The 26,500-nt window shown below is 39.3% G+C and overlaps 1 protein-coding gene across 1 annotated transcript in view; it reads left to right on the top strand.

The window, feature by feature from the left end:
• The window catches only part of ptprb (protein tyrosine phosphatase receptor type b), a 65,700-nt gene that overhangs the window by 10,227 nt on the left and 28,973 nt on the right, over positions 1-26,500 (top strand). The window contains exons 3-10 of the mRNA XM_056455268.1: positions 6,458-6,721; positions 7,858-8,121; positions 10,838-11,107; positions 11,647-11,919; positions 14,799-15,065; positions 17,987-18,247; positions 23,057-23,320; positions 25,843-26,106. Of these exons, the coding sequence (XP_056311243.1) occupies positions 6,458-6,721; positions 7,858-8,121; positions 10,838-11,107; positions 11,647-11,919; positions 14,799-15,065; positions 17,987-18,247; positions 23,057-23,320; positions 25,843-26,106 (2,127 nt within the window). The remainder of the gene's footprint in view (positions 1-6,457; positions 6,722-7,857; positions 8,122-10,837; positions 11,108-11,646; positions 11,920-14,798; positions 15,066-17,986; positions 18,248-23,056; positions 23,321-25,842; positions 26,107-26,500) is intronic.

Below are 26,500 nucleotides of genomic sequence, written 5' to 3'. Positions count from 1 at the left end.
TGCTAGAATGCAAAACATACATCTCATGTTCGATAATTAAGTTTCACACATAATTTAGGTACTTATAAACTTATATGATGGCTTTGTTGATTATTGTAAAATAGGGTAGTCTACAATTCTATGCATGATACAGACACACAGGAAAGGAGAGGCATTTACTGTAATGTTTATTTATTTTCAAAGGAGAATTTGTCTCTAAAGCCTTTTCAGACACAGTAGCATGCTGTTTCCTTGAAGGATTACAAAGAAGAACTTATTAATTTCCAAAATTGCCTTTCAAACACAGATATGGCGCAGTTTTAGCCCTGTGGTGTCCAGTGCGGAAGTTAAAACTGGAAATCAGGCTGCCAAATATATCAGCCTGATATATATATTCTTTATTCCCACGAGGAAACATAACTGTTTTACATTTTATCAGTTTAGTGCTTAATTTGTACAAATTTATAGTCGTCAAAATGTATGATTTTTTTATAAGGAGGCATGACACCATACTCCACCACTTAACCCAACTCTACACGTTTAGACAATAAAAATACATGAATGAATGGGAAAAACGTGTATCACTGCAAAAAGAATGTGTAATATTTCCACGTAATGACTTTCTAATGGCACACAAGACATTATAGGAGGTTGCCGAGATTTGACCTTCAGCCCTAAAGGTTTCTTATCCTGTTTTCTTACAATACCCTTTTAGCAAAACCTCATTAGGAAGAGCTCTCTTAAAAAAGCAAAGAGCGGCGCTATCATGTTTGCACATATAGGATGTTGGACATTCTGCAGCTTTCACTAAGAATAATTCACAGCAGGACCTGCTGCGTCCACACCTTTCCTTTCTGCACACCAGTTCACACAGAGCGCATTGCCATTACAGAAGGACTGTTATTATAATGTCTGCCAGAGGGGAATTTATCCATGTGCCTACCTACTTCTCTGTATACTCTGCAAATGTAGTCAATGTAGTTGACTAGCCTGGTTTCCGCTGGACATAGCTGGTTTTGGCTGGGCTCCCAGCCTGGCTAGGCTGGTCAAGCTGGTTTTAGCTGGTCATCTTCCAGCCTGACCAGCTAAGACCAGGCTGGAAATGGCTAGAAACCAGCCTGGAAATGGCCAAAACCCCTCTAAAACCAGGCTGGTCGACCAGCTAAAACCAGCCAACCAGCCTAGGCTGGTTTAAGCTGGTTAATTCAGTAGGGCTGCAATAAAAAAGCATGAAAACACGTTTATGCCGAGTTCAGACTGCATGATATTAGTCGTGATTTTGTGTGCGTGTGTGTGTGTGTACCTGCAGGCCAGCGGGAGGTTGAGGGAGAAGTTAAAAGCGCTAGTTTTCCTTTTATTTGGACTAGTGATGGGAAGTTTGGATCAATTTACTGACTCGGATCTTTGAGTCTCGTTCATCGAGATGAACGAATCTTTTTTTCGAGTCATTTCGTTCATTTGGTTCAATTAAATTGAACCAAATGAACGAAATGACTCGAAAAAAGATTGAATCAATTTGCCAAAATCTTATTAAAATGTTACGAAATGCTTCCAAACGCATCTACAACGAGCCCAAAAGGTTAATCACACAACAAAAAAGTTATAAATAGAATACTACAAGAAGGAGAAAATAATAATTCAATGTTTACCCGCTCTTTTGTCTATGAAGGTATTTTTGTCTCATTGCTCAGCTCACCTCTTCATGTCTTCAAATGTCAGTGTTTGTCGTGATGAACGAATGACTCAAACCCGATAGAGGACTCGAGAGGTGAACGGATCAATTCTCTTTCCCCCCCCTAAACACAAATGCTTCTGCCTTTCCGCGATGAACGACTCAAAAGACTTTAATTGAACGATACCACCTGCACATATGTGCGCGCGGATGAACGAATCACTCCCTGAGAGGACTCGTAGTTCCCGAGTCATATTGAAGATTCGTTCAAAATGAACGAGTCGTTCAAGAACGACACATCACTAATTTGGACCCAAGGAATGGAGGAAAAACTAGTGGAAATTTGACAGGAGCACTCATGTCTGTTTGACGTTTCATTAAGAAAGTTGAGGAGAAATTGCTAATTTTCTTTAAACCCAGGTAAGCATATATGTACATTTTCTACCCCATTAAAGGCTTCTTCTCGTTATGTAGTTAACAACAAAAGATACACGACGTGTTTTTTTGGCTGTGAGACGTAGTTTGGACGAAGTTGTCGGCGATTATTCCTATTGTAAAGTCATGCAATGTGAAACCCCCTGTCGCCGATCCATCTTGCAGTGTAAACAAAGCAGCGACAAAACGATTGAGGTAAAGTTGGTTTTATATTCGCACATTCAGACTTTCTCCTAAAATAACTGAATATGACTTTTTTTTTAATAATTATTTGATAATTCTAAACAGGGAAATCATCTTATCAAAATACAACACTGTTCACAGTCAAATAAATAGTAATGTTGTTTTCAAGTCCTACTTAGATGAGATTTCAGACTCAAAGTACCATGGTAAACAATACAAAAAGTGAAAAAAAAAAGGTTGTTTTAGTGTGGTTTATTTATAAACTAATTTCGAGAGGATCACGTGCTTATGATCAACACGGCTGGCACCTCATTAGCTCCATGATCTACCCTATTAGATGGTTACGGAAGCATTATAAATGAATAGTTTTTCACTCCAGTTGTCTTGAAGTTTCCCCCCTTCCACCCCTACCTCCCACCCTTTTTTCCGAAAGGGCGACATGGTGGCCCAGTGGCTAGCACTGTTGCCTCACAGCAAGAACACCGCCGTTCCAACCTCCTATCGGGCCAGTTGGCGTTTCTGTGCGTAGTTTCCATGTTCTCCCTGTGTTCGCATGGGTTTCCCCAGGGTTCCTCCCACCATCCAAAAGCATACACCATAGCCAATCGACAAATCCAAATTATCACCCAAGACAACCTTCGTTTACACTTCTCACACGGTGACAGCAGGGGAGTTCTCAAGACCTACCTGAGCTCGAACTCCCCTCTCGCCCTTCAAACGGGAGGGAGCCCTGGGCTCGAGGATATTACGAGCTCAGGGCTCTCTCCCGTTACAGCATGCTAATTCCACTTTATTGATTATCAGCTAAGTGTGAACTCTTGAGATATATTTTAGAGGGACAATCCTCAGATACACCAAGAATTACATGACAAGTACTATAGTAATTAGTATATAGTATAAGAAATAAATGACAGGGATGTAGAAGATCTCAATGAAGAGGTTTATTCAGGATAGCAGTCTCAAAGTACTTGGCAGTACTAAGGGTTCACCGCAGTCAGAATGAGCACAGATGATTCTCCGTTCAGACATTTTATACAGATTCTTCCCATTGTATCATGTTAATAAGGTTTCTCTTTGAATGTTAATTAAGAACAATCTCAGACCTTTTGGCAAGGCAAGGCAAGTTTATTTATGTAGCACATTTCATACACAGTGGCAATTCAAAGTGCTTTACATAAACAGGAATTAAAGAAACAAGTATAAGAAAAATAAAAACAAATAATAAAGATGGTTAAAAAATAAAATAAATAAGAATAAAAGCAGATAAAATGTGTTATAAAAGAATGAAAAAGAAGAGAAAAACATAGTAGTTCGATCTGTCGGACGTAGCACAGTGCTCATTCAGTAAAGGCACAGCTAAACAGATGTGTGTTCAGTCTTGATGTGAATGTGCCTAATGTTGGAGCACATCTGATCATTTCTGGAAGCTGATTCCAGCAGCAGGGGGCGCTGTTAGTAGCTGAAAGCCGATTCACCCTGCTTTGACTGAACTCTTGGGATTTCTAATCTATTTGATCCTAAAGATCTGAGTGATCTGTTAGGTTTGTATTCAGTGAGCATATCTATAATGTATTGAGCTCCTAGACCATTCAGTGATTTATAGACCAGTAATAATACTTTAAAATCTATTCTGAATGTAACCGGGAGCCAGTGTAAAGACCTGAGGACAGGTGTGATGTGCTCTGATTTCCTGGTTCTGGTCAGAATTCTGGCCGCAGCGTTCTGGATGAGCTGCAACTGTCTGACTGCCTTTTTGGGAAGGCCAGTGAGGAGGCCGTTACAGTAATCCACCCTGCTGCTGATAAAAGCATGAACAAGTTTCTCTAAGTCTTCACTGGAAACAAAGCATCTAATTCTTGCAATGTTTTTGAGATGATGGTATGCTGATTTACTAACTGCTTTGACATGACTATTGAAACTCAGATCTGACTCCGGAGTCACACCAAGATTCTTGACCTTATTTTTTATTGTTTGACCTTTAGAGCCATGGTAGACTCACTCAAGGCGGTTTCTCCTTGTAAGTTGTACAATAAGGTGATACTCTTCCATTCTCAGATCTCTGATGGACATATGAGTGAGAACACTCACTGTTTAACCTCCAAAGGCTTGAGTGTCCACATATGTGGACAGCACATGTTAGCTCTTAAGTGGCTATTTAAAATACTTTGAATGTTTTATATTTTATTACAGACACACAGTGTCATCCTGCAACTGTTTTGCTGCATATGAAATGCCCCAAACACTATTTTTAGCCGTCCAAAATGGGGAAAATCTTGTCAAAGCAAGTTCAAAAAAATTTCTATGTTAAATATGCATTAAAAAAACATTCAGGAAAAAGTGTTTATGTAAAATCGGACCACCATTTTTCTCTAAAAGTACATCATATCAAAAGATGATACTTCGGTTTTTATTCTATCTAGCTTCCAATAAGCCCAAATAGCAAAGAGTAATAAAAAACGCATGTAATAAAAACACCTTGGGCCTTAAGAGGCTATAATAGATAAGGTTAAATGAATCCCGTTTGATCAGTAGATGATTCTTGATGCCTACCTTTCCCATGCTACAGTAAGTGAATTATCACTCCAAAGGCTCTATTTAAAGTTGAGGAACTCTCCTCTCTATATAATTAAGCTCTTTGTTAAGAAAGAAGCACAGAACGCAATTGTGAAAACAGACGTAGAAGTTAGGTCGAGGTTTCTTACAATAGTAATATTGAACTACTGTAAAACATACCCTCTTAAGGCCCAAGCTGTTTCTTTACATGCATTTTTTATTTCTCTTTGCTATTTGGGCTTATTGGAAGCTAATTAGAAAAAACCTAAGTATCATCTTTTGATAGGATGTACTTTTAGAGGAAAATGATGTCCATATATGTGGACTCGTGGTTCAAATTTCCATAAATTACAATAGTCACCTTTGTGAAATAGAATGAAAAACTCCTGACTGTTTTTTAATGATTTAATAACACATACACACATATTTTTTGACTATCAGAGAGTAAAAACACATTTTTTTGCCCATTTTGGACAGTTAAAAATAGTGTTTGGGGCATTTCATATGCAGCAAAACAGTTGCAGGATGACTTAAGAGCTAAAATGTGCTGTCCACATATGTGGCCAAGTAAGCCCTAGAACAGGGGTGTCCACACTCGGTCCTGGAGGGCCGGTTGCCTGCAAAGTTTAGTTCCAACCTCAATCAGACACACCTGGGCTAGCTAATCAAGCTATTACCAGGCTTTCTAGAAACATCCGTGCAGGTGTGTTGAGGCAAGTTAGAGCTAAAATCTGCAGGACAGCGGCCCTCCAGGACCGAGTTTGGACACCCCTGCCCTAGAAGGATACGATAGTAAAGTGTCTTCTATTGCAGTGTTTCCCAACCCTGTTCCTGGAGGCACACCAACAGTACATATTTTGGATGTCTCTGTTATCTGACCCATTAACTTCAGGTTTTGGAGTCTCTTCTGATGTTATGATAACATGATTCAGGTGTGTTTGATTAGGGAGAGGTTGAAAATGTGGACTGTTGGTGTGCCTTCAGGAACAGGGTTGGGAAACACTGTTCTATTGTATGTAATATATTATTTACAATTTAATAGATGCTACATCATAATGCAGGACTTATAAACTGATAAAGTGTAATAAATACTGTGAATGAATTATAGTTGACAAAAACTCTAGAAATGGCCCTGGGAAGTTGGCTGATATTCCCAGATCGCACATCATCTGGAATTTGATTTGACATTACCTCATATTGTACCTTTGTTGTTAAGAGTTTACACAATTACGTCACCGACTCTACTATTTATTTGCATCTGTTTTCTTCAATTTGCCATTATCAGCAGATCACTCAAGAATTAACAGTTGAGGGGAAAATTATTCACCCTCCTGCATCGTTTTGTTCTTATATATTTCCCTTGTGCTGTTACCCCCCATTTAAACACATTTTTAAACATAATAGTTTTAATAACTAATTTCTAATAACTGATTTCTGATTTTCATTTTGTGTTCAGCTTAAAGAGCAATTAAAAAGCTTAAGTAGGTTACTTAGGTTGACTAGGCAAGTTAGGATAACTAGGCAAGTCATTGGACAACAGTGGTTTGTTCTGTAGCCAGTAATATATATATATTTCTAAAGGGGAAACTTAATTTTGAAAACTGTTAAAAATCTTTCTGCATTTATTTTCATTAGGACCTTCAGCAGTGGAAAATCTACGGGTTTCCGAAGCCGCGAATAGCTTGGAAGTTTCGTGGCAGCCTGGTAAAGGCACAACAGAGCGATACCGGATTGTGCTCGTAGACAGCAAAGGCACGGATTCAACCTGGAACTCAACAGTGGCGAGCACGGCCACTTCATATACAACGAACGGATTGATTTCTGGACGACTCTACAACGTCACTGTCATCACAGAGGTTGGAGAGCTACAGAATTCGGCGTCCACACAAGCACGAACAGGTATTTGGAATTGGATTATTAATTAATAGGTCAGTAGGCACATAGTTGTGCCTGTATGATTTTCCCGGCATGGTAACACCCTTTCCTATATTGAGGGCAGAAAGGTTACCTTGTTCTCCTTGTGTTATCTCACGTTACATCAAGCTGCCTTAACCATGAGACGTTGCGTTTATTGTATTGTGTGTGCATTTTCATTTGATTGACTGTACTCATTCTCATTTTTAAGACTTAAAGGAACAGTTCACCCAAAACTGAACATTCTGTCATCGTTTGCTCAGCCTTGACCCGTTCCAAACCTTCAATAGTATCTGTCGATAAGATATTTTACAAAAGATATTTTGAAGAACGCTGGAAACCTGTAACAACTGACTTCTATTGTGTTTTTAGTATTTACTATTACAGTATTCATAGTTCAATTCAACTCATATTTATTTCTCTAGCGCGTTTACAATGTAGATTGTGTCAAAGCAGCTTAACTTGGAAGTTTTCAGAGTTGAAGCTCAGTTTAGTTCAGTTCAGTGTTAATTTCCACTGCTGAAAGTCCAAACACTGAAGATCCATTGATGCGCAGCTCCACAAGTCCCAAACCAAGCAAGCCAGTGGCAACAGTGGCGAGGAACAAACTTCACCAATTGACGAAAGTGAAGGAAAAAACAAAAACTCAAGAGAAACCAGGCGCAGATGGGCACAACCATATTTCCCCTGGCCCAACTTCTTGTGCAGAGCTGCAGTCTAGTCACTGAAGGCTGGAGAATATTGGACATTCATTGGACATCCACTGCAGGTCTGAGTAGCACAACGGTGGGGGATCAGGTTGGCCCACAGGATCAATGCTGAGACTTGTCTTTCTCTGGAGTCCTTCAGGAATTAGTCTCACGTTCAAACACTAATGTGTGCGGAAAATAAGATCAAAAGCTTATCAATCTGTGCCAGATCCTTAGGGCACTTTAGTCAGTACTAAAGTCAAAAGTGAAGCTGCATTACATTTGTGTAAATCAGGCCTTCTTGGAAACTGTCTAAGATACCAATAGTGACCCTACTGTCTAAGCCGTATTTTCCCCCTTGTACTTTGAACACCAAGGTATTATAGTATTGTTTAAAGGTAATGTGACTAATCTCATCCTCTCTCTGTGCAGCTCCAGCTTCTGTTTCTAACCTAAGAACGGAGAACAACGGCGACCAGAACAGCGTCAGGGTTCTGTGGGATAAAGCTTCTGGAGATGTGGATAGTTACCTCGTCAGTCTGACAACACCTGGTTCAAACTCTATTGAGAAAGTCTTGCCTCCTGAAAATACAGATGTAGTGTTAGAGAATCTGAGTGCTGGGAAGAGCTACCAAGTGTCCGTCAGTACCAGGAGTGGAGCACTTTCTAATAAGACGTGGATCACAGGAAAAGCAGGTTAGTAGAAGTTGATGAAAGGTGCCGTTTAGTGCATTGATTCAATCAGTTCAGTTGTTCTCTGATGCCTACGTAGTAGGTATGTGGCTAAGGTAAGCTCACAAAATCTCCAGAGATGGTTTTATGTGCACATTTATTACCCTACATTATATCCCTAGAATCCAAAGCTCCATATTGACCATATTTGGAATGGTGAATATCAATGAGCTCCGGTGTGAAGAACCCAGTGCCTACTCTCACATTCACACACTAAAGCCAATTTACTTTATTCAGTTCACCTGAACCGCATGTGTTTGGACTGTGGGGGATACCGGAGCACCCGGAGCAAACCCACGCCAACATGGGGAGAACATGCAAACTCCACACAGAAATGCCAACTGACCTAGCCTATTTTAACAAATTGAATAGATTCCTGGGCGATGCGGTGGCGCAGTAGGTAGTACTGTCGCCTCATAGCAAGAAGGTTGTTGATTCGAGCCTCGGCTGGGTCAGTTTGCGTTTCTGTGTGGAGTTTGCATGTTCTCCCTGCGTTTGCGTGGGTTTCCTCCAGGTGCTCCGGTTTCCCCCAAAGACATGTGGTACAGGTGAATTGGGTAGGCTAAATTGTCCGTAGTGTATGAGTGTGGATGGGTGTGTGAATGTTTCCCAGAGATGGCTTGTGGCTGGAATGGCACCCCCTGCGTAAAAACATGTGGGATAAGTTGGCGGTTATACCGCTGTGGCGACCCTGGATTAATAAAGAGACTACGCCGAAAAGAAAATGAATGAATGAATAGATGCCTTGTTAGATCTCTTCAACTGAAGTGGTCGAGAGGTTTATTTTATCTAGATGGACAGATTCAGCCATCTTTAATTCAATTAAACTTTTCTCCTTAGTTGTGTTGTGGATGAAATATAGGCTAAATTCTACTTGACAAAAGTGATCGACAGAGATGTCTTTAGAGCATGAAGATGAAGGATTCCTACTTTAGGACAACCGAAATCAACAAATGGCCTTAAACAATTACTAAATGCACTACAGAATGTTACGTTTTCACACACACATGCACATGTATTCATGTATTCTGTCAGTGCTGGAGAGCATAGATTGTGGCGCCACCTGCTGGACACTCGTAACTTGTTAGTCAGGGTTCAAAGGTCATACGCATCATGTCAAATGCATCACGCATGAAGTAAATCTCACTTATGGTCCATGAATGTCCAATGATCGTCCGGCCTTAAACGAAAACGGCACTGATGTAAGCTGCGCTATTCATCTGTATGGTGTAAGGTGGAATTATTTTCAAAAGCGTAATACTCACTACTCACAATTGTTACGATAAGGTATGACAACGGAAGTGAAGATCTACTTGCAGCATTTTTTAAAGGAACAATGATCAACAAGAGCAAAGCAGTACCATAAGGGGTAATCCACAAGAGTAATCCAATAAGCAGGCGAAGGTCGGTGTTTAAACAATCATAGAACAAGAAACACTAGCAAAGTCCACATCAATTAAACAACACCCAACAATTGATGGTGTGTGAGTGTGGTGTTTAAATAGTGTGTGTAAAGTCCTGCAGCTGTGTAATGTGGTCAGTGTCCAGATAGGTAACAGCTGTAGTGGGTGATTAGCGCAGTGCATGGTGGGAGGTGTAGTCCAGTTGAAGGTTGGTGGAGTACACAGGTCTAGTCTACACTGCAAAAATGCTTTTCTTACTTGGATTATTTCACTTGTTTCTAGTCCAAATATCCCCAAATTCTTAAATCAAGAAACATTTTCAAGACTAGCACGAAATATTGTCTTGTTTTAGGAAATAATACTCCAAAATTAAGTGCGTTTTTCTTTAAAATGAGCAAAATAATCTGTTATTGGGGTAAGCAAACTAATCAGATTTTTTGCTTTTGGCTTAATTTTGTGTAGTGAGTCTTGTTGGCTGATAATCGTGAAGATACTTTTACTTATACTACATTTTGGAGGAAAGTAATGGCACTTGAGCAAGATTTTTCCTTACACTTTCCACCCCTGTTAACGTACTCTATTATTATTGCATAGTTATTAGCTGAATTTCCCTCTTTACATTTATGTTGTTGCTGTTGGAATATCTAGCCAATTCCATGTGTGTTCAATCAAAAAAGGTCAGGAGAGGGTTTTTTCAATGTCAAAAATATTAGTAATTTATTAGATACAAATGAATAATTCGAGGACAGAGCTCTGGGTTACGTTACCCCAATGCAAGAATTACATTCAGGAGGTTCGCAACTAACTTACATTTGCCTGATTCCAGCATATATAAACAACTGATATTAACAGGAGGAGTTTTGGAGTAACGTCATTCTGCAGTCCTTTGGCTGTTGCACCCAAACATACTTCCTCTTTCTGCAACCTTTCTCTGCATACCAGAACTGAACAGTTAAGTGCAACTTCAGTATATTTCACAACTTCTACAAGCATTCCAGCTCCTTGTGACATGTCTAGACTTCTTGTTAGACAGAAGTCTAGAGCAAGACCCTTGCACTGTATTTATTCTTATTCTGCGGTTTTCAGAATCTTGTCAGCAGTTCCTTCTAAGAAGTATGCAAGACAGTAAGAAAGAAGAAGTATGTTTGGTTGATATATATGGTATCATACAAAAGAAGAACATCGATTAATCTGTTGTTAGTCTAAAAAAGTACAAAATAAAGACACAAAAGTAATAAAAATAAATTTCATTTTCCCCGCATTGCTTCCACCATTAGATCCAGGAAAGGTGTCAGATCTGGAGATAGAGAATCTCTCTGATCGTGGAGCTCTGAAGATCTCCTGGACGCCACCTTCTGGTGAACGGGAGCACATCCGTGTGGCGCTCTCAAATGGGAGTGAAGTCGTCAGTAACCAAACAGTGGGTAGAACGGCAAAGGGAATACTCTTGTCAGGGTTAAATCTGCTGCCTGGCAAAGTTTACAGAGTGGACATCAGTGTTGAGAACGGAGGCCTGGCTAATGTCGTCACTTACGAGGGGGAAATGGGTAACCATGTGTGCTTATATCATTGTTATTAATTCGATAGTTCACAATAACAAACATTTAGTATTGCTGAATACGTTTGTGTAGGAAAACATTGACCAATTAAGCTGTTAATGTAAAGATAGATTGTGTAATGCTTGTTCATGTTAGCTAATGTAATAATTAACACATTAATTTTAATTTAACATTTCCAGCTCGCTATCAAACTATTTCATAACTGTAACAAGAGGCAATTCAATCATAACGTAATGTTAAAACAGCTATCATAACATTATTTATCAATATGTGGCTCTTTTCGGATTATCGGAAGCTATAGAAATTAAAAATGTAAAACAGGAAGTACATTGGCACCATTGTTTTTGTTTACATCCCTCAATATAGTCTATACTTTAAGCTAACGTTAACAAAGTCTAAGTAATGCTTACCAGACGTCTTGTTCACTGCTAATTCATCTAAACTAATGCCTTAACTCAAACTTACTTATTGTAAATTACTATTAATTCAAAGTGTGCACAATTGGTCATATGAATGGTCTCTTTCAGGTCTTCCCCCAGTGTCTCAGCTGCACGTCCGCCACTCAGACGAGACGTCTCTGAGCGCGCTGTGGGCTCATGCCGCTAGCTCATCCTCCCGCGATGGCTACATCATACAGCTTTTCCAGAGCAACACGTCTACAGTTATTCAGACTCGAAACTTGAGCCGTGACATGAGAGAGTGCACCTTTAATGTGCTCACACCGGGTCGTCTGTATGACATCACTGTGACCACCACTACCAAGATCATGCGCAGTTCTGCTACACTGCAAGGCAGAACATGTAAGATTATATTTCATTTTCTTAGCAGGACTGCTTATGTCTTTTTTTTGATGTCATGTATTATGCAAAAATCGCTTTTATATAAGGCGTACGGCAACCGTCTGTGAATATAGCCAGCTTCTAAAACGTGTTCATTTTACTTTTTATTATCACACTTGATAGAAACACTTTGATTGACATTCTCCCTTTGTACATGTAATCAGGGGGGGAAAGCCCCGCCCATTGGTGACGACCTATCCCTGATTAGCATAAGACGTTAGACTCGTTTTTGAATCTGCCACTATGTGACACACAGGCATTAGAGCTCCGCCCTCTTTAAAATATGCATATTTTAATTTGAATTTAAAGGGACAGTTACCTAAACGCCAGTCATGCTGCATTCATGCGGAAGACGCGTCTAACGCGAGTGATTTACATGTTAAATTAATGCAAAGACGTGAATAGACATCCTGCGGTGCGATACGCGCGAATGGCACAGCGCAAGTGACGCGAATTGCGCGAATGGCGCAGCATGAATTGTACGACGTGAATGACGTGATATGCGCGAATGGCGTGACGCGAATTGAGCGTTTTGCTCGTTTGACGCATTTAACGTGCGAATCGCTCGAGTTTGAAAATCTGAACATCAGGGACATTGCTCTTGTGGGTGCGTGATTATGATGTAGTGCCTGTTGGTGTCCCGGGGGAAAATCCTTCTGCCTACATCGACAACAGTTCACGAAACTGGGCTCGGCTCAGTCAGAAGCACCGCTGAAAGCCTCCATCATCCAGGTTAAGTTTCTGGAGGAGTTTATGAGCTCACAGAGCTGGGTGCACCTCTGAAAGGATCTAGTGGACTCAGACACGGCTCCAAACGAATCAACGCTGTTTTTCAGTCTTCCTGAAGCACATAAACACAGCTGCTCTCTCAATAAAACCCGCGTTCGCCATTTAGCAACAAAGCTACAGTCACCAGGCAGACCGAAGCCCTGCCCATGACACAAATCCTTGTCTGTTCTTAAGTGAATTTGACGCGCAAATGAAGCGGATTTTGACGCGCGAATGAAGCGGATTTTGACGCGCGAATGAAGCGGATTTTGACGCGCGAATGAAGCGAATTTTGACGCGCGAATGAAGCGGATTTTGACGCGCGAATGAAGCGGATTTTGACGCGCGAATGAAGCGGATTTTGACGCGCGAATGAAGCGGATTTTGACACGCGAATGAAGCAGATTTTGTAGCGCGAATGAATCGGATTTTGACACGCGAATGAAGCGGATTTTGACGCGCGAATGAAGCGGATTTTGACGCGCGAATGAAGCGGATTTTGACGCGCGAATGAATCGGATTTTGACACGCGAAAGAAGCAGATTTTGACACGCGAAAGAAGCGGATTTTGTCGCGCGAATAAAGCGAATTTTGACACGCGAATGAAGCGGATTTTGACACACGATAGAAGCGGATTTTGACACGCGAATGAAGCGGATTTTGTCGCGCGAATGAATCGGATTTTGACACGCGAATGAAGCGGATTTTGTCGCGTGAATGAATCGGATTTTGACAAGCGAATGAAGCGGATTTTGACACGCGAAAGAATCGGATTTTGACACGCGAAAGAAGCGGATTTTGACACGCGAAAGAAGCGGATTTTGACACGCGAATAAAGCGGATTTTGACGCGCGAATAAAACGAGTACACTCAAAATGTTCACGAATCTATTTACGCGCGAATAGCGCAATTTATTCGTGCATTCCGCATCTGGTGTGAACACAGCATTAGGATCAAAGCCTAAAAGGGGCAGTTTCAAGTGTTATAAATCTTATTTGTATGGTATTTTGAGCTGAAACTTCACACACACTCACTCTAGGGACATCAGAGACTTGTTTTACATCTTGTAAAAAGAGGCAAAATAGATCCCCTTCAATGCATAAAGTATCATAGATGCTTTCATTTCTACTTATCATTTCTAGATAAAGAAAGTGATGATTTGAACAGTTTTCAGCTGTACGTAGAGACTTATCAAAATACTGTAGCAAATGTATCGTGTGTATTTTGCTGCACTAGAAATACCAGAAATTAAGAATTATAGTTGTGATTCATGGACTTTTTTACTTTTGAATTGTGTTATGGGACCGTGATCTTTCCTCCAGCAACCTTTGATGTCAATAAATTTAAAAAAGTGACTTTTATTGACATTTTTAATACTTTGATGTGATATCTTATCCGGATGGGTATTGTAAATTACAACACAAAAAACCTGGTATTAAACCGCCACTTATTTCACAATGTTTTATATATTATTTTATATAAAATATATAGTTTCAAACCATTAAAATGTCAATAAAAGTTACTAAACTGCCCCAGAATGCATAGCTGTACATAAATGGAAAAATAACTGAGAATCATGACGTAGGAAACTTGTTAATTATTGGATATTTTACACGATATGTTACTTATTACATTAACTAACTTATAAGGTAATTACATTAATTAACTAATGAGACCTTTTTGTAAAGTATTACAAAAAAACCAAACACAATAAAGTCTGACGTATTTAATTATTGCACAATTGAAAAAGCGGTGCTGGATAAAAAGAAAGATATGAGGAAATGTTTTTTAATCAGATAAGGCATTATATGTTATAGAAAATACTGTTAATTAATGCTAAAAGTGAGCCACCAATGAACACACACATAGCATTTAATGTTATGATCAGTGACACTCATTAACAGTTAACTGTAACATATAGAAATAATCATTAAATTGACTATTTAAGCTTAATTAAACCTCTATGATTCAATTTCAGTGCATTAGCCAGTAATAAGAGACATAACCGTTATATTATAATGAAACATTATACATTTAATGAATCTGATTATAATCCTGTGCTGTATTCTCAGTGCCTCTAAAGGTGGATCATCTGAAACTAAGCAACAAGGGGAGTACGAACAGTCTCACCGCAAGCTGGGAGAAACCACTCGGGGATCTGGATTTCTATCAGTTGCTGCTGTTGAGGGACAAACAGACGGTCCACAACCTTACCGTTCCTGCGAACGCAACCTCGAGACTGCTTGCCTTCCTGACACCCGGTGCTTTACACAAGATACTGGTGACCACAATCAGCGGATCACAAGCATCCAAACTAGCTGAGGCTGAATGTCGGACAGGTAACGTTACGTGTGTAAATAACAATGTCAAATCAAGCTAAATAACCATCGTTCAATAATTACGCAATTACAAATATATATTACATGTGATTTTGTAGCTCATGACTAGGCCCACACAGAATCTGTGGCTGTGTAGCCGGAGCCGGTCTTAACGGCTCGACTGCCTCTCTGCGCTGTGTTGTGTGGTGTCTGGAGAGTCTGCAGTTTCAGCTGTCTTGCTTATATTTAACAGAGAGCATGCGGTTATGATTCTTCTTTTATAATTCCTCTTATTGCTAAACATTCACACACAAAAGAAGCCGAAAATCAGTAATCAAAAGTCACTTTTCACAGGCTAAATTTCACGCTAATATCGTACACTGCACTTCTCCTGGGTAAAATTACAGTTTGGCAGGTTAAAATGGATTGAAACACTGTATAAAGAACCCAAACACACTCATATCACTCATGTACATGTTATAACAAAACTTATTGCTCCTAAATTACAAATCTTTCTACTTTGCACACATTGACCCACCGGACAGGAATAAATGCCTTTCTCGCTCTGCTCAGTCCTCCGACAGACTGAAGCAAAGCACGCGGGTATGTCAATGACGTAACCATGGCAACGAAAATGACGTCATCGCGTCGACTCGTCAAAACAAAAAATAAAACATTTTCGTTTTCGTTTTCCACATATTAATTACCAGCAACTTTGCGTGAATTCATAATGAAAACATAAATTAATTTAATACCTGTTACACCCACAGAAAAATTGAGCCTGCTATTTAGTCTGTTTTGCACTGTATTTACTGTTTATTTTATGCAAAGTGTGTAAATATACAACACCTAATCCGAAAAAGTTGGGACAGTATGGAAAACACAAATAAAAAAAGAAAGTAGTGATTCTGGACACTGTTAACATAGGGCTTCCTTTCGGCACGGTACCGTTTTAACTGGCATTTGTGGATGTAACTGCATATTGTGGTACTTGACAGGTTTGCCAAAGTGGTCCTGAGCCCATGTGGTGATATCGCTGATAGATGAATGAGAATTCTTGATGGGATCCGATATCATAAACCTACTGAGATCACAGTAGTTCAGCTTAGGCTTGCGCCCTTGTGTTTTACGCACTGAAATTCCTCCAGATTCCAGGTTCTGCGCTGTTGAAGGTGAAATATCCAAATGTCTTCCTCTCTTTCTTTGAGGAACATTGTTTTCCGACATTTCAAACTGTTGTCAAACTGGCGATCCTCTTCCCATCTTTGCTCCTAAAGGACTAGACCTTTCTTAGATGCTGCTTTTGTATCAAGTCATATCAAACCTGATTACTCGCCCTGAACTGCTCTTGCCCCAACTTGTTTTGGAATGTGTTTCAGGTCTGAATAACAGGAAAGGATGTATATTTACAAATGACATGAAGTTGACCAGACAAAACATGAAATATTTTACGTTCATATTGTCTGGAATGAACGTCAAGTCAAAGTCAATTTGGAAATCATTACTTTATCTCCCAATTACTGAGTCCCAACCTTTTCTGATTTGGGGTTGGATATTTATTCAGTTTTTGTATTCATTTCAGTAATATTATTGAATAATATGCAAATGCTTAGATGATTTATGTACAAAACGGTTTGTAAACTAATATTTTCCGTCCTTTGGTATAGATATATTATATGAGAGGCTAGGTGTAGCTTTATTTACCTAATAAGTGGTTCTAATTGGACGTTCATTGTAAACCTTAATTTAAATAAATGTTAACTAGTTGTTATTATTATTATTTATTGTATTTTATGTGTAAACAGACAGTTCCTTTACTTTCAAAATCATACAAAAAAAAAACATTATCTTTAGATTCTGTCTGGCCCTACTTAGTACACGTTCTTTGAGTCTATTGCAAGGATTTAACATAGACATGAAATCTAGATTTCAGTATGTTCGTAAATATATTGTAGCATGTTGTAATGTTTTCGCGTAACTGTTCATTCAAATCGCAACAGCCGAAAAATGAGAAGAAAATTCCCAGTTGAGTACAAAGGGGATTTCTGGAATTTCAGGAAGCTCTGCATGAAAGGACCGGGTCGTTTGAAACGCTTCCTGCTGCTCTCAAATGCTCTTTCTATTTTCAGCAAGACCTATTGTGAAATCGCTCAAACAATGGAGGGCAGTACACACTCGAGAGCGGATCGACACCATATATACTTCATGAAAACATTCAACCATTCACTGTCAGCTATGAATAGGCCAAATGTCTGAAATGAGCCAGCACAACACTTACACCTTTATTACAGCAAGCCTGCACAGCACAACATTAGGACAAATATGGACAAAACCAACTCATTTGAATTGAGTTTGTCCATATTTGATCCAGTGTTTGATTAAAGGGGACCTATTATGCCAAAGAAAAGCATTATAAGAGGTTTAAACACTGTTGTGTGGCAGCAGTGTGTGAATATAACCAGCCTCTAATGGTAAAAATGTGTAATTCTATCGTTTATAATCAGACTTGATGAAAACAGTCTGCAGAAACACTTTGATTGACATTCTCCCTTTGTACGTGTCATCAGAGGGAGAAAACTCCGCCCACAAGTGACAATCTCTCCCTCATTAGCATAAACAGCAGCCCTGAGTGAGAAGCAAGCGTCTGCCATTGGAGTTTAGAATCTGCCACTAGTGACGCAGGCACTTGTAGCTCCGCCCTCTTTTGAAAATCTCATTTGAATTTAAAGCGACAGTCTACAAAATGGCACAATTTGTATCAAAGCCTAAAAGGGTGAGTTTCGGAGAGTTATAAAACATAATGTGTGTGGTATTTCGAACTGATTCTTCACATACACACTCTAGCGACATCAGATACTCTACTTACAAACTCGCATAACAGGCCTCCTTTAAGAGTGTATTATTAATGTTGTATTTGGTATCTTCCTCTCTGCTGTTTTCAGTGCCTGCTGCCGTTTCGGACATCACCGTCACTAACAGCGGTCCAGACTTTCTGAATGTTTCGTGGAAGGCGGCAGAAGGAGACGTGGACAACTACGTCGTGATGCTGAAAGACCAAGAGAAGGTCGTGCACACACTTGCGACATCTAAAGCAACCACAGAGTGTGTGTTCAGGAGTCTGGTCCCAGGACGGCTCTACAGCATCTCCATCACCACACACAGCGGCAGCTACAGGAACCAAACGCAGCTTCAGGAGAGAACAAGTAGGAACTAGAGTACTTATATAGAAATCTGATAGATGGACATACATATATGACATGGCCATATCTAACATTATCACTAATATATTTTAACACACAGTTGAGGTCAGAATTATTAGCCCCCCCTTTCTTTTTTAAATATTTCCTAAATGATGTTTAACTGGGCAAGGAAATTTTCACAGTATGTCTGATAATATTTTTTCTTCTGGAGAAAGTCGTATTTGTTTTATTTCAGCTAGAATGAAAGCAGTTTTTAATTTTTTAAAAGCCATTTTAAGGTCAATATTATTAGCCCCTTTAAGCTAATTATTTTTCGATAGTCTACAGAACAAACCATCATTATACAATAACTTGCCTAATTACCCTAACCTGCCTAGTTAACCTAATTAACCTAGTTAAGCCTTTAAAGGTGCTTCCCGTGCGTAATTGCGTAGTGGACCCGGAATGGGTTCACTAACAGGTGTGGGATGCCCAACACCAATAAAAAAAACAAAACAAAGAGCTCTCAAAAATTGATGGCCTCGTCCCGGAAGTGTAAAAAAAATGGTTTAATTACAAGGATAACGACAGTCCAGTTAAGATAACTGTACAGTGACCTATTTCCCAAAAAGGTATGTACAAAAAAAATGAAGTAACAACTCAAATAAATAAAACAAAATACGATATATACAACACAAAACAATATATCTACAATATATTAGAGAGAAACTTATCTACGTCACACAGACACTAGATAACAGGGGGGATTGCTTACGCTTCTGCCACAACACGCTCGCTAGCCAGGTAAACTGACCCCGTTTCTGAGTCTGCCATCTCCTCTTAAAGGCTAGACTCCGCCCCCTTTTTTGGAGCATACCATAAACGGGTAATTTCAGGTAAATGTCTACATTACAACATTAAACATTTAAATGTGGCATTCCTAAATATAAAGCACACAGCTACTTATAAGATCTGGCATCCATACATAAATAAACAAACAACAGAGGTTTAATGCCATAAATCACTCCTCTACAAAAGTGTCTTGAAGAATATCTAGTCTAATATTATTTACTGTCATCATGACAAAGAGAAAATAAATCAGTTATTAGAGATGAGTTATTAAAACTATTATGATTAGAAATTTGTTGAGAAATATTCTCTCCATTAAACAGAAATTGGGGGAAAAAATAAACAGTGTTTATTAATTATTTAAGACTTCAACTGTGTTTATATATATATATATATATATATATATATATATATATATATATATATATATATATATATATATACATATTTGTAATTCTGATGGTTGAAACCGTCCATTTTGGCAATATTTTGAAATATACGTTCCATATATGACATTATTTTATATACAGTGGGTACGGAAAGTATACACGAGCATGGCAGAAGGGTCTGAATACTTATGATCATCTGATATTTCAGTTTTTCTTTTTTAAGAAATCAGCAAAAATGTCAACAATTCTGTGTTTTTCTGTCAATATGGGGTGCTGTGTGTACATTAGCGAGGAAAAATTAACAAAAATGATTTTAGCAAATGGCTGCACTATAACAAAGAGTGAACATTTTAAGGGGGTCTGGATATTTTACGTACCCACTGTATATGAATCCAAATTTGACCTTGTAGGTCATATCAGAATCAGGAAGAGCTTTATTGCCAGGTATGTTCACACATACAAGGAATTTGTTTTGGTGACAGAGCTTCTACAGTGCAACAGAATTACAGAGACAGGACAAAAAACAGATAATAAATATATATATAAAATAGAAGTAGTGAGTGCAAATATACAAATTGACAAGTGTATGTACAGCTATATTTCTATATAGAATCAGAATCAGAACCAGTGTTTCAAACATGTTTTCCCAGAGATGGGTTGCAGCTGGAAGGGCATCCGCTACGTAAAAACCATAGACTGTAAAATATATGGACGGAGTATCCGTGATGTCACCCATAGGTTTCTGAACACTGCTAAGTAGGCGCGGCCAACCGTCGCCATTTTGTTTGCGTCATCGCACCCACGGCGGGATACCAAACAAGGGCAAAGAGGCGGAGAGTAAGCGGAGCTACAGACACCTGCTGGCACTTTGCTTAGACCTGGCAGACAGACTTTACTTTGGGAGAAACGCTTGATACTCTATTACCTGCGACTCGTTTGTGTTCTGACCACATGTGCTTGGCTGTACACTATGTTAATAAAGTGTTTAGACTTTTAAAAACACTGTAGTAATACAGTGAGCCACTAAACATTGTTCTTATGACGTTTTTCTACAGGAGGAAAACGCGAATTACTTCCAAACACTTCAGATATAGTCTGTGTTAGTAAATGCAAGACTATTGATGCTAACTCCAGCATAACACTGTATGATAACGCTTCAGATGACTGTTCTAGAGCCTACAGCTAATCAATCTGGCAAATTCTGGAGTGCTTTACGGGTCTAAAGAAAAATATTAATGATAAATGATCTTAAATAAAACAAATACATTTATAGAGATGGTATATAAGTATATAACTTTACTCACATGGGAAACGGAGGCCACATGAATGGTTTGTGAGCACAATTAAGTGCACACAGCATCCCATATCATCTGATAATTGTAAGAAATAAGTCCAAAAGGCAGCTGACTGTGTAAAGCCACATAAAACAACACAAAAATACGACGAATATGCCGAGATCAGTGGCTAATCTGCCGGATTCAGCTGAGGTGAAGTGACGGCGACCAGCGAGACCTAGCTGTCACTCAAGTGGCCACGCCCTTAATTATGCAAACTTAATATAACCTAATATAAAGGAAACGGATGAGTTATAAATAAATTCACCCCCCTCACAGTTGTCATGGAGGGTAATAATAGCTATATGAACCAAAATCGTTCTTTGTACCAGGCTGTAAACACCTTTTTTTTCTGTTGTAAAGTTGGCCATTCTAACAGTGGGCTCAATTGCAATTTGCTCTATTATGGAGCCAGGACTAGCGGAATTTTGATGAATTGCAGTTTCAGTTACTTCCGTATTGGCTTCCCGAGGGAGAGCGGGAGGTTGTCGCTTGGTAAAAACATGCTGGATAAGTTGCCGGTTCATTCCACTGTGGCGACCCCGGATTAATAAAGAGATTAAGCCGAAAACGAATAAATGAATGAATGTCATATATGTAACATGCGTATATTGCACTATATCAGATTTCTATGCTGCGTAGCTCTTTTTTTTATCACTTTTAGTTAAATTTCCAGAACCTGACACCAAATTCAGGCCTCAAAATACAATAAATGATGCAATGTTTTTCATAATATTCCTTCATTCATTTTCTTTTCGCCTTAGTCCCTTTATTAATTAGCCCACAGCGGAATGAACCGCCAATACACTCTCACATTCTCACTCATACACTATACGGCCAATTTAGTTTATTCAATTCACCTATACCGCATGTGTTTGGACTGTGAGGGAGACCTGAGCACCCGGAGGAAACCCACGCCAACACGGGGAGAACATGCAAACTCCACATAGAAATGCCAACTGACCAAGCCGAGACTCGAACCAGCGACCATCTTGCTGTGAGGTGACAGCGCTACCCACTGCGCCGCCCCATTTTTAATAACAATTAATCCAATTTTTCCACAAATCTTTATTACAGTGATGAGAGCCAAATTTAATTTTGTTCAACCTTGATCCTTAAAGATCAGATATTTCAAGTCAATCTGAATTTATTACAGACCAAATCTAAAACTAATGTCCAAATAAATAAATAAAAAAACAACCCAACAACAACAACGTACACTGACATCTATCACAGACAATAATATTTTAAACAACGTTTTAGCAAATTATGAAATTAAAATTAATACATTATAATAACTCATGTTACCAAATATTACCACGGACCACAATACCAGCCTTATGCTACATGGGTATATATGTGGGAATAGCCAAAAATACATTGTAGGCTGTGAATCAATTTTTATTTTAAGCCAAAAATCATTCAAATATTAAGTAAAGATCATCTCCATGAAAATAATGTGTAAATGTCCGTCCATAATCATATATAAAATTAATCTTCTATTAGAAATATGAACTGCTAAGAACTTAATTTGGACTTTAAAGGGGATTTTCTCAGCATTTAACCCTCATATTCCAGAATTTCTAATAGCTTTATCTCAGCCGAATATATTTCCTAACAAATGTATGTATTGGGCTTTCAGATGTCACATATTTCGATTTCCAAAAATGTACACTTACTGTATGACTGGTTTTATGTCAAGTCTGTATTATTGGGAATATGTGACCAGTGTAATATTTTTGAAATATGTGCCTAGGGCTTCCTTTTCGCACGAGCGCTGACTGTTGTACCTCCATGTGAAAGGCTTTTCCAGCATGACCAGTTTGCTTGGTAGCTTACCTTGTACGCCATCAGATTTGGGACTTGAAACAGAGCAGACCAGGTTTCCGGAAAGAGTGTTCCAGAAACCAGCCCCCCAAAAAAAGCAGTGTGATATCGTGGTAAAAGCACACAGTGTTTATCTTCTAGTTTGGTTGGTTGGGTTTAGGGAAGGGGGTGTGTGGGTCGGTCAATAGCAAGCTGATATATGCAGGACAAGCTAAGGGTAAGTGCAAGAAGGACGCTGAGATTGGCAGAAATGTATGGCGTTGAAATGACGTTGATATTGCCCTCTGGTGGACTTATGAGAAATAGCACGCATAAGAAAACACGGCCCAGCAACGTATTTGAGAGTGTCAATGAAGCCCGCATTACAAAATTGACATTATTACGAAGCTAATATTTGTGGTAAAATAATTCAAACGCATTGTTCCCTCTTTCAGAACCGTCCACAGTCCAGAACCCTACTGCCATTCACTCCGCCAGAGATGACTTTCTGAAGCTTTACTGGAATCATGCGTCTGGGGATTTCGACTATTATGTAGTGACGATTGAGCATAACGGCACACGTCTTCAGAGTCAGAAGCTCAACAGGACTCAGAGCGATTGTGCGTTCAGCAATCTGGTTCCAGGGCGCCTCTACAACTTGACCATCAGCACCTGGAGCGGCCTGCGTTACTCTGCAGTCTCCATATATGGCCGGACATGTGAGTGTGATCACGTTTTCAATTATATCAAATTAAAATATTTCATCTGGCAAATAGATTAATCGCGATTAATTGCATCCAAAATAGAAGATTATTTTGACATAATTTGTGAATTATTTATATTCAATTCAACTCACGTTTTATTTCTATAGCGCTTTTACTATGTAGATTGTGTCGAAGCAGCTTAACATAGAAGTTCTAGTAGATTGAAACTGCGTCAGTCCAGTTTTCAGAGTTCACTTCAGTGTGGTTTAATTTTCACTGCTGAAAGACCAAACACTAAAGAGCTAATCCATCTATGCGCAACTCCACAAGTTCCAACCAGTGGCGAGGAACAAACTTCCCCAGCCTGCTGAAAAATCCAGCTTAAACCAGCCTAGGCTGGGTGGCTGGTTTTAGCTGGTCGACCAGCCTGGTTTTAGAGGGGTTTTGGCCATTTCCAGGCTGGTTTCTAGTCATTTCCAGCCTGGTCTTAGCTGGTCAGGCTGGAAAATGACCAGCTAAATTCAGCTAAAACCAGCTTGACCAGCCAAAACCAGCTATGTCCAGCTTAATCCAGGCTGGTCAAGCTGGTTTTAGCTGGATTTAGCTGGTCATTTTCCAGCCTGACCAGCTAAGACCAACCTGGAAATGGCCAAAACCCCTCTAAAACCAGGCTGGTCGACCAGCTAAAACCAGCCAACCAGCCTAGGCTGGTTTAAGCTGGATTTTTCAGTAGGGGCAATATTTACTATATTTATATATGTGATACACACATAAAAACAAAAACTGTTAAAAATATTTTATTACATAGATATTGCAACTCGTATATAATTTGTATCATTTACATATATATTAGTAATCTAAATATGTCATTTTTTTCTTACCCTGCTGAAAAATCCAGCTTAAACCAGCCTAGGCTGGTTGGCTGGTTTTAGCTGGTCATTTTAATTAAATATAAATAAACAATATCCTACTTAATCTTAATAATCATCATCATCATCATTAATATTATTATTAAAGTATATTTTTTATACATTATTTATAATACATAGGCTAATAAAAAAATGAATAATCATCATCGTCATCCTCATCATGATCATCATTAATATTATTAATATTATTATTAAATTACGCTTGGTTTCATTTCCTAATATATAATAAATATTACATCTCATTTTAATAGTTAATATCATTTTAGCCTCATTATTTATGTATTTATTTAACTGATTTATATATGATACTAGAATAGTGTTAGCTTGTGGTTTTATGTTTTAGAATAGGATATGTCAATATGTCTCAATAATATTTGTAAATGAAACACAGGCCAAATTTCAGTTAATATGTAAAGCGAGTGCATGTTTTTAGCAAAACTAATATTGGACTTTATTATAATGCGTGTGCGTGTAAAACAATATAATTTGCACAAAGAAATGATGGGGTTATTCTGTAAAAAAGTAGCTACTCCTCCCCGTTCAGAGCGTCATTATGGGCGTGTTACGTTATAACTAACATGGTTCAAGCGATGGATCTACGACAGAGAAACTATGCGTTTTGGGAAACACTCGTCACTACATCGTTCTTTTCCCAAACGAGTTCAGCTGCGAGTTACGTTACCCCAGAGCCAGAGGTGGCAGTAACGCACCAAAAAGTTCGTTGTCGACCATCGTAAAACAGGAAGAAGAAATCGTCATTCTCGCCATCATTTATCTTCATCAGCTAGACACCGGCCTCACAGCTCCGTCAATGTCGGTGCCGTCACTTATTGATCTGCGATTGGTAAATGTAGCTTGTGTGCGCTACATTGACTAAAAAAAATAAAAAATAGCGTCGCTACTGAAAAGCTATTGGGTTTATAAAGTACCGACGCTACCACCACGCTACTGAGAAATGTAGTTAAGCTAGTAGCGTCGCTAACACTAGTCAAAACAAACTTTTATTTTAGACGTGATTAATCTCAATTAATCTAGTTTGTATATAATCAGGACCACGGTGCTACATAAAACTTGTACATAGACAGTGTTGGGTAAAAAGTAATGGATTCATTTTAAACCCATCTCTTTTCCCGCCCAAATACAATGCAACAATAACATGCTTTCACTATACTACAGTGGTGCTCAACCCTGTTCCTGGAGATCGACCTTCCTGCAAAGTTCAGCTCCAACCCTGATCAAACACACCTGGACCAATTAATTAAGAGCTGAGCAGCTTGATAATTACAGGCAGGTGTGTTTGATATGGGTTGCAACTGAAATCTGCAGGAAGGTCCATCTCCAGGAACAGGGTTGGTCACCCCTGCTATACTATATACCTGTCACTGTTAAAGGAAGGAGGACGCAGAATGTGTGCACGGGGTGTTTATTGACAATTATGAGATATGTGGTATCGGTTAGGTGAAACAGTGATGAACGGGGTGAGTCTTGGATGGAGCAGATAGACAGAGTGAGTCCTGGATGGTGTAATCAGCAGCCACAGAACACCAGGAGATTATTAATGATAGTCTGGTAGTGATAAACTCATCTTTCTTCCCTCTTGTGTTTCAGTCCCGGGTGCTGTTGGTAATTTGTCCCTGACTGAGCGTGGAGGCAGTTTTCTGAGGGTCAGCTGGACGTCTGCTCCAGGAGATGTTGACCACTATGAGCTTCAGATTCTCTTTAATGACACGCAGGTGTCCGCCGCTGTAAACCTGAGCAGCTCAGTTGGCGAACACCTGTTCTCTGCGCTCACACCGGGCCGGCTCTACAAGATTGTGCTGTCCACTCACAGCGGGTCATATCAGCGCGCAGAGATCCTTGAAGGGCGCACAGGTACCATTTGAAGCTACTCTAATGAACTATAGTACTCAGTAGTTATATGTTTTTCTGCTTGTTCAAACTACTCCCTACTGATAAAAACAGCTTAAACCAGCTTAGGCTGGTTGGCAGGTTTTAGGTGGTCGACCAGCCTGCTTTTAGAGGGGTTTTGGCCATTTCCAGGCTGGTCAGGTTGGAAAATAACCAGCTAAAACCAGCTTGACCAGCCTAGCCAGCTGTATGATGACTGAAATGGCCTTAAACAGTAAGCAGGCACAAGACGTCAACATGACGTCAGATTGACGCTGTACCCCAACGTCATTGCATTTTGTTTGTAAATGAAAATCGGGTTGACATCAGAACCCAATGTCAGGCCGACGTCAATGTAAAATGTCCAACCTAAAATCAA

The sequence above is a fragment of the Danio aesculapii genome, chromosome 4 (assembly GCF_903798145.1).
Source record: "Danio aesculapii chromosome 4, fDanAes4.1, whole genome shotgun sequence".
Lineage (NCBI taxonomy): Eukaryota > Metazoa > Chordata > Actinopteri > Cypriniformes > Danionidae > Danio > Danio aesculapii.
The sequence above is the reverse complement of the archived record's forward strand: the minus strand, read 5'-3'. Positions and strand labels throughout refer to the sequence as shown.